At 36.6% G+C, this 11630-nt stretch overlaps 2 protein-coding genes across 17 annotated transcripts in view; one reads left to right on the top strand and one right to left on the bottom strand.

Moving 5' to 3' along the window:
• Positions 1 to 7583, top strand: part of LOC108011801 (protein nutcracker) — a 108270-nt gene extending 100687 nt beyond the window's left edge. For 9 of the 16 annotated variants that reach the window (XM_065865046.2, XM_036815969.3, XM_036815965.3 and 6 more), the window contains 5 exons: positions 282 to 648; positions 1502 to 1531; positions 4563 to 4915; positions 5521 to 5797; positions 6728 to 7583. In XM_065865046.2, coding sequence (XP_065721118.2) covers positions 282 to 648; positions 1502 to 1531; positions 4563 to 4915; positions 5521 to 5797; positions 6728 to 6743 — 1043 coding nt within the window. In that variant the 3' untranslated portion in view covers positions 6744 to 7583. The remainder of the gene's footprint in view (positions 1 to 281; positions 649 to 1501; positions 1532 to 4562; positions 4916 to 5520; positions 5798 to 6727) is intronic. The other 7 variants (XM_070996550.1, XM_036815967.3, XM_036815974.3 and 4 more) reach the window with 3 other exon arrangements.
• Positions 7584 to 9363: 1780 nt separating this feature from the next.
• Positions 9364 to 10224, bottom strand: LOC108011846 (S-phase kinase-associated protein 1). The gene is made up of 2 exons (XM_036815977.3): positions 9576 to 10224; positions 9364 to 9522 (listed from the first exon to the last, which is right to left on the bottom strand). The coding sequence occupies exon 1, from the start codon at positions 10111 to 10113 to the stop codon at positions 9667 to 9669; it is 447 nt and encodes a 148-aa protein (XP_036671872.3). The 5' UTR covers positions 10114 to 10224; the 3' UTR covers positions 9364 to 9522; positions 9576 to 9666.
• Positions 10225 to 11630: the final 1406 nt, after the last annotated feature.

The raw sequence follows: 11630 nt of genomic DNA, 5'->3' as shown, positions 1-11630 counted from the left end.
TATAATGTGATATGATATGATGTGATATGATAATATGACATATAGAAATATTGAAACTTTAAAAATATGTCAATAATATAGATACCAATTTGTCACACAAACTATAAGTATAGAACATAATAATAATTATAATTCTTAATAATGAAAAATAAAATAAAATACTATCAACTTGATGTCAGCACCCACAATAGCTAGTCCCCTCCTCTCCCCCAACCTTTCCCGAAATACATTAAATTGCCTATTGAATCTGTACTAATTTTAAACATTTTCCCCCAAAACAGATCACGATCCCGATCAGGATGAGCTTGACTCGGACGACGAGTACGCCCCATACGGTGGCAACCATGTGCGCATGATGGACACGCAGCGCGTCGAGGAAATTCCAGCCAAAGAGCCCAAACCAAATGCAGTTCCTCTCAAGTCGGCGCTGAAGAAGAAGGGCGGCATCCAGCCCGCCTCCGCCTCCACGCCGGTCACGCCCACCCAGGAGCATGGGGCGGGCAGCGCGGCAACGGCGGCGGCCTTGGCAAACAGCAATGGCGGTATTGGTTCGATGGCGGCAGCCGCGGCAGCAGCGGCCCAGCAATCCACCAACCAGCGTCCGCTGGTCGTTCGCCAGGATGCAGCGGGCAACAACTATTCGCTCAAGTGAGTACCAGATGGGATTACCAGATCGAAATAGGATAATGGAAGAGGATTATGCTTAATCAAGGAAATATAAAAAAACCATTGTTAAAGGACTCCTACATTGAAAAACCTTAGCAAAATGCCTAAGTTTTCTATAAAAATGCGATGAAAGATAATTTGTTATTTCTGAACGATTTAAGTAGATTTTTATATGGTATATATACAAATAATATATCATAACACATCAAATCAGCATTTAAATATTTTTAAACTGTGCCTAAACTCTTTTTTCACATATGTGAGTTCCAAATTGTGCCTATTTAAAATGGATGGAGAGAAAGAAAACCAATTACCATTAAAATTCCCTTGATTAAGCATAATCCGAACAATTATCCCTTTAAGTAGCATCATTTTGTACCGTTTTACTAAATTCCCTGTTGACCCGTTTAAACACGTCCCTTACTACCTTCAACTTCCCCACGTTTTTTGGTAGTTTTTTATTCATTACACCCAACTAAAGTTTGTTAATTTGCCCAGAGAGAGAGAGTTTCGTTAGTCTCTCTCTAGTATAATCACAACTTTTTATCTACTTTAAACCGATGAAAAAAGCTCACCAAAGAATAGTTCCCCCGAACCCTTTCTATACTTGTTATGTTCTTATTGTTACTCAATCTATCTTTTCTATAACAAAAACAATTTGTTCTCTTTTCCTCCCCCCGACTGCCCCCGAAAACCTGTGTTTGTTCTATTTCATATACAATTTCGATTCGATTCGTTTGTGTGTGCGTGTCGAACAACAAATCCATCCACTTCTATATCTACTACTACTACTACTATCTCAACTAAAACAACAAAATATGTAACGAAATATCAGGCCAATACTACGACCACGGATTAGACTATGGTAAACAATTTTTAGCTAATTTATTTGTAATGTGAAAACCATGAAACCCAAACAATAAATGCTTTTAGTGCACCCTCTCATATGGCTCCCATTCACTCTATACTTCTCTCTTTCTAAATGTTTTCAATGTTGTTATATAACACTACACTCCTACTCTGTTGTATAACACTCCCCGCAGTCCTTTTCAAAAATAATCCCCTCACAAACAAAACAAAAACAAAAACTGCTCTCATTGTATACTTGCACTTTGCTGCACTCTAACACTCAGCTCTCTGTATTATTGTACAAGTTTTTGTTTTATTTTTGGGTAAATAAAAACGCAAAACTTTACAACACTGGTAGTTCTCTCACGAGCCCACACACACACAGCCGTACTCTTACACTTATTAAATTACAAACTTTTTTGCTGCGATTTTCGTTGTTTGCCTCTTATGAGTTTTTCTTTTATTTTTCCAACACAACAACACTCGAGTCCTTTCCATTACCCCAGTATATGTGTGTGTGTGTATCTGTGTGACTGTGTGTATCTGTGTGTGTAGAATTCTTTTTTCGTAAAAACTTTCTTTGTCTCTTCCTTTTGCTACTGTTGTCTGTGTTGTATTTCCCTCTGAGTCCTGCATGTTTCATTTCAAGTAGGAATTTGTTTCAAATTACAATTTGCCTTCCCAGTTTTAATTTGATATTTCCCACATTCGAAATATGCAAAAAATAAAAATAAGAGAAGAGGGGGGAAAGCTAAAAAGGAAATGAGTTTCCCGGTCAAGTTTTTTCATTAGGCAAAGTTTGCCTTTAAGTTGTCCAGAGGCCAAATGAAATCTTCAAGTGTGCCGCCAGTGCATCGAAATTGAAATTGAAATTCAAATTGAGTGGAGGACAAAGGCAGGCCTGAGTATTTCGCTCCTCTGGTTTCACATGACCGATATGGCCAACAATTTATGCACTTTATAAAGCACAGATATCAAATAAAAGGGGGAAAATATGTAAAATAGCTGCAGCGCCGCGCAGCGTGAACGAAAAACGTGCCTGGTAAAAAGCGATTTCTTGTTGTGCGCCCTCCAATATCTAACCATCTGTACATCTATCTTTCTATCGGGAAAAATGTGAGAGTGGGCTGAATTTATGGATATGTCGCACTATGAATCCATTTTGATGGGGGCTAAATCGCTTGAAATGTGACGGAGATGTGTCAGGAAAGAAATGTGGGAGAACATAAAGGTTATGTTTGAGATGGAATTTTTAAAAAGGGATATGAATCAAGTTTACAATGTTAAAATAATTGTATATTATTTTACATAACATTGAACAATGTTAGAAATACATTCTTGAAGAAAAAACTGATGAGAAACAAGACTAATAATACTAATAAAATTGTTAAATCCTTTTTGAAATTACTAAAAAATGTAATAATTACATAAAGCTTAAAAAGAAGAGAGGTTTTTAAATTTTCTGTGCATTAGGGAATTAAAAAAAAATATATGCCATGCTGATAGAATTTTCAAAAGTAAAAACTAATTAAGCTTGCAACTTTTAAACATTTTAAACCGTTTTGAAAAAAAAAAATAATAAAAATTATATTTTTAAAGCAAAAGACTGATGGGATGATTACAAAAAGCTTATAAGATGGAGAGTACTTTTAAATTTTCTAAGCATTAGGAAATTAAAAAAATATCTGCCATGTAAAAGCATACGTTTTTTTTTACATTCTGGTTACAAGTTATAATCTTCTAGGGAGATAGCAACTTCCTGTATGGCATTTCCACTCGACTTCCTCGGAGACAGTTGGCAATGAGGAAACTATGTAGTGCTTCTTCCCTCCAGGGAAACGCGTTCTGCGTCACACACACCCACACTCACTGTAAAAAAAAGTATACCCAGCTTTGTTCGGTTTTTATCCAATCGTGTTTTGCATTAACGCCCCAAAAGTGCGGCGGAAGCAGCCAACAGGATATGGCATTCGAGGCGGGCTTTTCAAACCTTCGCCCAAACCCCCGGACAGCTTTAAGTACAAAGTCAAACACATGAGCGCTCCTACATACGTACCATATATGCATGTGTTTTGCATATTATTTGCACGGGTGTGAGCTGCCAGCTGTGCACTCCACGTGCCGTTTTCACAAAAAAAAGTAGAAAGACTATAGAGGAAAATGTGGAAATGGGGAAAAACCAAACTGCCGCAGCAGCAGAGCAAAATAAAGAGGTGGAAAAAGCATTCTCATTTCTTTTTTCGGCTTGGCGACAAAACTTTAAGAACAAAAATGGAAAAAGATAGACAAGATACAGTGGTGTTTATGATAATAGGCGAGGGGATTTTATTTCCTGAGTGAGTTTAAATTTTAGGGATATTGATAAAATTAAATTGAATTTTATTTCCGAAATTAAAGACAATCTAATTTTTAATTTTACTAGAAAAAATGAATTATAACAAACTGTGAACGTAAAAATTTAATGAGGATATATGATCAAAGTACTTTGCAACATTTTTGTAGTCCTAAAGAAAATATGAAAATTGGGTTTTACAACCAAAACAATAATTCGTTGCGCTATAAGCTCGTTATTAGCCTGTAAAACCGTTGCAATTATAAACGATTAAATATGCAAAGCAGGTATTTAAAATATTTATGGATATTCCACGCTACCATTTCACCTGCAACTGTACTTAGAGATACAGAAAGACCTAGAATTGTGTGCACGTGGATGAATAAATTTAACACATGCAGGGATATTTATGCACATGTGAGTGCCAGAAGCTGCCTAAATCTGGCAGATTGCCTGGCCAAGATTGCGGAAGGCAAAGTAAAGGAAAGGGGAGGGCTTTGAGGAGTAGGAGGACTCAGAGGAGAAAGGACTGTAATGCATGGGCTGTCTGTAGTATGTAGTCTGTAGCCTGTAGTTGCCAGTAGTTACTGTTTGTGGTTTTGCTTTGTGCAATGTGCGATGTCTGTTTGTAGTGTTTAATGCGACTGCTAATGACATAATGACATAATGCCTAATATGCTTTAATGTGACGCCTCCTTTGATGCTTAACCCACAGCAGGCAGCAAATGTTCAACATCCAATTGCCGTGCACTGTGGAGAACAAGGAGAATGCCCGGCCCTTTGTGATACGCGAAAGCAGCAGCGATAGTGACGAGAGCGATGGCCATATCGTCTACAGGGACGAGGACAACGACAACACCCGGCTGGCCAAGCTGGCCCGCAAGGAGTCGCTCTCCCTGAAGCTGAAACTCCGGCCGGACATGCAGGACCTGATCAACCGCAACATCCTGCACCAGGTCAACGACAACGAGCTCAAGGAGTCCAAGGAGGCGATCGGGGCACGTCTCATCCGCCGGCTGTCGATGCGACCCACGGCCGAGGAGCTAGTCGAGCGCAACATCTTAAAAAGTAAGTAGATATGAAATAGAGGGTAAAGGCTTTCTTCAATCAAGAATTTTCCATGGAATTTAGAGGAATTATAATGGCTAAAATAGCTAGTTTAATTTTTTTAATATTAAAGCTATTAGTTAAACAAATACGGTATTTTTTACATTTATTAATGGACTATTAGAACATGATCAACATCCTTTTCTTTCATAAAGTAGGTTTCTGTTCTAAACTCCCAAACATTTTTTTTAAATATACCTGTTTTCAAAAAGCTGAAAAGGTTTTTTAGGTTTTGAAATTTAAGATGGTTGACATAATAAAGTACTTTTTAATTTATTCATTAACTATTAGTATTTCCAAATCCTCTATGTAACTTAAGTAACCCCCCTACTTATAAAAATGTAGGTTTCTCTACTAAACTCTCATAAAACTATTTTGAAAACGAATATTTTATAAAATTAGAATTATAGGTTAGACATTCATAAATATACATAATCTTTGATCTGAAATATTCCCTAGAGTTTTTTCTCAGGTGTCTATGATAATTCTTGATTTTAGTTAACATTCCCGCTTCAATTACTATAAAATTTGATTTTATTAAACCTTACTTTCCTTTTTTTGTGCAGCTCAATCACCCGCCGAGGAGAAGAAGCAGAAGGAGGAGAAGAAGTCGTATCTGTTGCGCAAACTCAGCTTTCGGCCCACTGTCGAGGAGCTCAAGGAGAAGAAGATCATCCGGTTCAACGACTACATCGAGGTCACGCAGGCCCACGACTACGATCGACGGGCGGACAAGCCGTGGACAAGACTGACGCCAAAGGACAAGGCCGCCATTCGGAAGGAGCTGAACGAGTTTAAGTCCTCCGAAATGGCCGTCCACGAGGGCAGTCGGCATTTGACGAGGTATGGGGCTATTTCACCCTCTAATTTATCCCTTTTCAAGCAGAACTATAGGGAGAATCAATGGCTGTCAGGGAAAATAGTTTGGAATAGTTCTACCAACTGTCAAATGTAAATTTATTTGGCTAAAACTAAATTGAATCGAATGGCAGCTGGAATTCGATTTCATTGAAATATTTTCAATAGGTTTAAATGAAATTCCATTGCAAAGTTCTTAAGTCCATTTGACAATTTAATTTCCGTTTTTTATTTATAAGAGAGCATTTGACTCGATTATCCTGTAGAAAATATAGGGACTCATGGTGTTAATTACTCATTTGGCTTTTGGAATAATTAAATTCTACTGGAGTAATTGACGAGCCAGGGTATTTCGCGCTTCGATGGGCAAGGACAACCTCTGTGTGTAACTGGTTTTGCAAATTGCTCCCACGGGTGGGTGGCGATGGGTGGTGGTTGGTGAGTGGTGGCTCTGGGTTCTGGGGCCAAAGCAATCTCGCAATTGAGACATCCCAGTGTACAGGCCCCTGAATTATGTAGCGGGCGTGTCCTTGCGGCCAAATCGAATGGCCAAAAAGTGAGCCAAGCAAAAAATTGCCAATGCCAATGGCCAGTGAAGTGTCACGTGCAGTTTTGGCCACCAGTCACCGAGTCCCTTACAAATGTATTTTGGCGATATGCAGTCACAAAGGATTCGGTGGCGGCAACGTTTTTCCATTTCTATTTCCATTGCCGTTTTTGCTAGGGTTTTTTTTTATTTCTTTTTTTTTGTGAGAGTGTAATGGCTTTTGGATTTTGTGTGCTGGCAATGGCCAGTTGCACTTTATCCTTAAAGAGCTAAGCGACCTGCCACACGCCATTTAAACTTCAGCCGCATTTAATTCTATTTTCCAGGACGATGCTAAAACAAAAACTAATCAAAACTTTCTCTTGCAGATTCCATAGGCCATGACGATTGCAATGGCAGCAACTTTCCAGCAAAATACAACAGCAACCCAAGCAACAATTGTATTTTATGCAGCATCAAATTGTCAACAAATGTTTAAAAGCAAAAAATTAAGCCAGCAAACTGGGGAAAATGAAGAAAAATTTCAACGCAAAAAACAGCCAGGCATAAAAAAATGCAAATAAAATAAAAACGAAAAAAAAACAAAAAAAAAGGAGGAAGGAAGCGTGAGGAGCGAGGAAAATTAAGAAAGAAAGGCCACATTCAAGAACATAATTAATAATTTTAGGTTTCTGTTGATCATAGCGAGAGTGCCGCTCGGTTTTCTAATTTTAAGTTCTTTGTTTCACCTTCTTTATTTGTTAATTGTGTGTAAATAAAATTCTTTCGATATTCAAGCCAATTTCACAACGCAAATCAAAATATCAATTCGTCTTTTGTAGAAATGTTAAGTCGCTTTTTGAGTCAAGGCAATTATGTATTATATTATATAAAATTAAACAATTAAACAACAACAAGGAGAAACACTAAATGATATTCAATTAAATAATTATATTAAAGCAAAAAATGGCTGAGAACAATTCATTAAAGCTTAGACATTAATTTAAACTTACCGTTGCTTTCCATACATTTTTAATTTTGAATTAAGCCAGCTAAAACACAAAAAAAAAAATACAAACAAATTACAATTCTAAACGAAAAATTATGTTTTACATTTATAATTACATTATTGTAAAAAGCTTAAAAGTAAACAAAACAACACATTAAACTTAGAACTACCACATATATACGATAATACGGAAAAATAAATTCTAATTTTTCGAAAGACATGTTTACGAAAGATAATTTTCTTGTTTTCGTTTTATTTTTTCCAGCCTGAGTTCGTTATTTTTGATTCTCGATTGTCTTCTAACATGTACATACATATCGCCAAAGAAAATTTGCAAATCTAAAACTTATCGTGGAGAGATAGGAAGGAAACCCAAAAAGCAGACAAAACAATGCTCAAGCTGATGGAGAAAGGTACGGGTAGAAAGTAACCCCAAAAGTATATAAAAACTCTAATAATAAATGGCAACAAAATATCAGGAAAAATAAACTGAAGCAAGTTGGACCCAGAATGATGTTTTTTAGAGAGGAGAACCAGTAAAAGAAAAAAAATTACAACTTAAGACGTAAGTCACGTAACCTAAAACTTTTTAGAGACAGAGTACAGAGATCGGAACCAGATGGAACAACATCATGATGAATATTTATTTTGTAAAAGCAGGGAAAAGCGAAACTGAAACTTTTACTCAAGCATTCCACATAGTAAACTTAACCAAGAAGAAAATATGGAGAAAATTCCAAAACAAAAAAAAACAAAAACACAAAATTGTACATTTTGAGGCAAATGCAAATTGAAATGCTCGCGCGTGCTCGTGAATATATAAACTTAAAAGACGTAAAGTAAATGTAAAACTAAAACTAAAGTTAAACTACAACTAAAACGTAACGTAATGAACTCCGTTTCAAAGGACACTTAGTAAGATACAGATACAGATACAGACACAGCATATAAATTAAACGAAGCAACTTATTTCGAAAACCCCCGATTAAGGGAAAAACCCAAGGACATTAGTTTAACGATACAGTGGCGCTTCCTTTGCAAGTTTCATTCTTCTAGACCGAACACAGGGGGCTGGTAATGTTTTCGGTTTTGGTTTTGGATAATCCACGGAATCGAAACTACATTTAGCAGTCCTTCGTTTCAATCCGAATCCGAATCTGAATCTGAATCTCTCTCTATGTCTGCCTCTTGCTTCAAAGCGTTGCATTGTCAAAGTTAAGCAATATATATTGCATATATACATATAAACAAATATATATAAAAAACGGAATAAATAAATTATACATATTTAATGACTATACAAAGGCAGAATATATATGTATATATTCATTTATGTATACACCTATTTATATGAGATGAGGCAGCCGAAGCTATACAACTCTATCAATATGGGATAGCATAGTTTACACTTTTTCTATGGAGCGATTTATAGTGTACGATACACAAGAATTAGAGCAGAAGAGCCAGAGGCGTCGTCGGTTTCGACCCCTTCGAACTCCCCCGAGTAATATGCATGCGTTAAATGCGATTGCGAGCTATCTAGAACCGACTTTCGTATTACAGCAGGGCCTTTCCTCCTCGATCCCCACCAGTTTTCGTTCTTCTGCCATTGGTTCTTCCTACTCCCTATTTTTCGACACATCTTTGCCAATTTCTGCAGTTGCAGAAACCAAAATAAAAACGAGTAAAAATAAAAGATCTATAGCAATAACTAAGAACACCATCTGAAGCGATTGGAGAAAAGAGTTTTTGGGCCAAGGCCAAAGTATGAAAAAAAAGGAAAACCACAGAAAAAGTTGTGAAAATTTGCAAATGCGAAAAGGGTTAAGTACGAGTAAAGAAGTTAAGTAAAGTAGCGGAATAAGTGTAGCGAGAGTTTTGGCAAATAAAAACAGAGATCACAAACAACAGAAAAACCAGAAAAATATTGAATAATAATCACCGACAAATTGAGATTTAATAAAGATTTAATTACTTACAAAAAGCATTCGTATTTTATTTCAGTACACAACTTCGGTTGGTTGAAATACATTTTTCTTTATTACAGCAGCAAAATTGTTCATCTCAGAAATGTTAAAGATTTTATAAAAAACGAAATTAATACAAAATAAAATTTTTATCAATGTGGTTTCTCAACTGGTGAAAAATGGTCTTCTACGGTTAAATAAGAATCTCCTGAAAAAAAATGGAAATAAAAAATGATTATGAGTAATAACAGAATTACTCACGAGAGCATAGTTATTACGAATTTTCACACTATAATAATTTTGAAGGATCGGAAGAATTACGATCTCTCGGAACTGATGAAACAAATGATTTTTAATCGGCTTTTACGTTGAAATAGTCACAAATCTCCTCGACACTTTCGCACGCCTCTATGGCATTGGCCAAAAGTTGGGTTGTGGCCTGCAGTAAGTTCTCCATCTGCAGATAGTTTGCGGCCAGGATGAGTTGCAAAAGGAACTCGTAGTCGGCATCGTCTTCATCAAGGAGTTTCTTGAGAATCGATTGTCCATCCATTTCATTATCTTTCAGATCTGCAACCGATGCTGACCACTTGATTATAAATCTTAAGTTCTTAGCATCTACTCTAGCCAGAGGAAAAACTTCGGTCGTGGTAATATTATTCTCTATCTCAAGAAATATTAACTTGCGAATGGGTCCCATCTGTAGAGCCAAACGAGTGTCCACTGTAAAGATTACGCCGTCGTTAGTCTGCAGCTCAACATATTTTGGGTGTTCTAATTCTGAAGAAGTGGTCGACATCTTATGTTTCGAGAATTTTGTATATTTTTCTGCGTATTCAAAATAAATTGTATTTTATGTTGGGTGTTCTATGTTTGCCGTCTGTGGAGATTTTGAAAAGTACAAGCTATACATTTTTTGACTGAACCACCAAGTGCCAACTTAGTTTTACAAAAAAATAACTTTTAAATATAAATAATAATACGTTCTTCTTTTTCAGTGAATTGATCAAATCTAAAAGTTATTAAAAGAACTGTTTGCCAAATGGCCGCCTAAAAATATGCTTTGCCAAGTTTTCATAGCCGTACGAAAACCTCTTGTCTACTTTTGTGAAGCGGTTGCTTTTTCCATTTCCCACAGATTTTCCGGCAAATCCGCTTAAGCTTTTGTGCGCATTTTTCCCCCTTTCATTCATATTCCGTTTAAGCCAGAACACACGACATTCATTCATGAATTCCACGGCGTTTTCCTTAGCCATTCTGCACATATTTCACATGCCACGTACCTCCGGTGGTTTTGTGTATTTTTGTATCTTTGCATCTCGCGGCATCTGCGTACGTGCCAGACCAGAAAAAACCCATGAAATAGCCAGGTGAGAGACAAAGCGAGGAGGTGAAGGGCCCCAGGTGAGGCGACACCAATCACAATCATCATAAGACCATCATACCATCGCCATCCCAGTTGATTATGATGAGCTCTGGAGATCTTTCGAGTCGAGTCGAGTGCCTGTGCCTTTTTCGACTGGGCCTCTTTACTCGCGAAAGTTTTATCGCCGCGGCGAGATTCTAACATTTTTGTGTGCATTCCACTTTGGTGCGTTTGTGGTTCCTCCGATTTCTCAAGAGTTTTTCGCTCATAAAACGTACTCGAACTCATTAAAACGCGCACTCTGATAACTGAGATGGCCAAAAAAGCAAATTGGACACCGTCAACTGGTCCCGGACGACTGCTGCGATGGAATATGGCTACACTGGGAGAAATAGTCTAGGCTTAGAATGGGTTATGTTTAGTTTTACTTTGTTTTTTGTACGAAAGAAAAAATATAGTTGGTTTCTTTGGCCAAAATATCGTTTTAAGCCCTATATAATAATTTATATAAATTTAAATTACGAAATTAATTTTTATTTTATAGCCAAGACTTTTAAAAACTCTTATTATAATATTGTCTTTGTATTGTAGTTTTTATTGTGTTGTTGGAACAGAAATGAAAGTCATGACATATATTTTTTTTGATTAACCATTAAAGTTTTACTTGGTTTTTGTACTCAAGTACTATAACTTCTTAAAAGTAAAATACTAATTATTCATGAGTTGGCTACTTTAAAAAATATATGCTTAGATTCTTTTTATTTTTTAAAGAAAATGCAGCTAAGATTGACATTGTATTAGGATAAGCACTTTGAATTTAGAAATATTTGTTCTTCCTTGAGCAACAAAATTTTCTCTTAGTGTAATAGCCGACGTGTTTGCATGTGCGTCTCGCTGCTGATTTATTTGATGGGCAGTTAGAGATGATGTTCTTGCTGTTGGGGGAGCAC

The sequence above is a fragment of the Drosophila suzukii genome, chromosome 3 (genome assembly GCF_043229965.1).
Source record: "Drosophila suzukii chromosome 3, CBGP_Dsuzu_IsoJpt1.0, whole genome shotgun sequence".
NCBI lineage: Eukaryota > Metazoa > Arthropoda > Insecta > Diptera > Drosophilidae > Drosophila > Drosophila suzukii.
The sequence above is the reverse complement of the archived record's forward strand: the minus strand, read 5'-3'. Positions and strand labels throughout refer to the sequence as shown.

What these genes read in the sequence shown, in the direction of transcription:
- LOC108011846 (XM_036815977.3), bottom strand. Translation starts at nt 10,113, where the DNA reads ATGTCGACCACTTCTTCAGAATTAGAACACCCAAAATATGTTGAGCTG.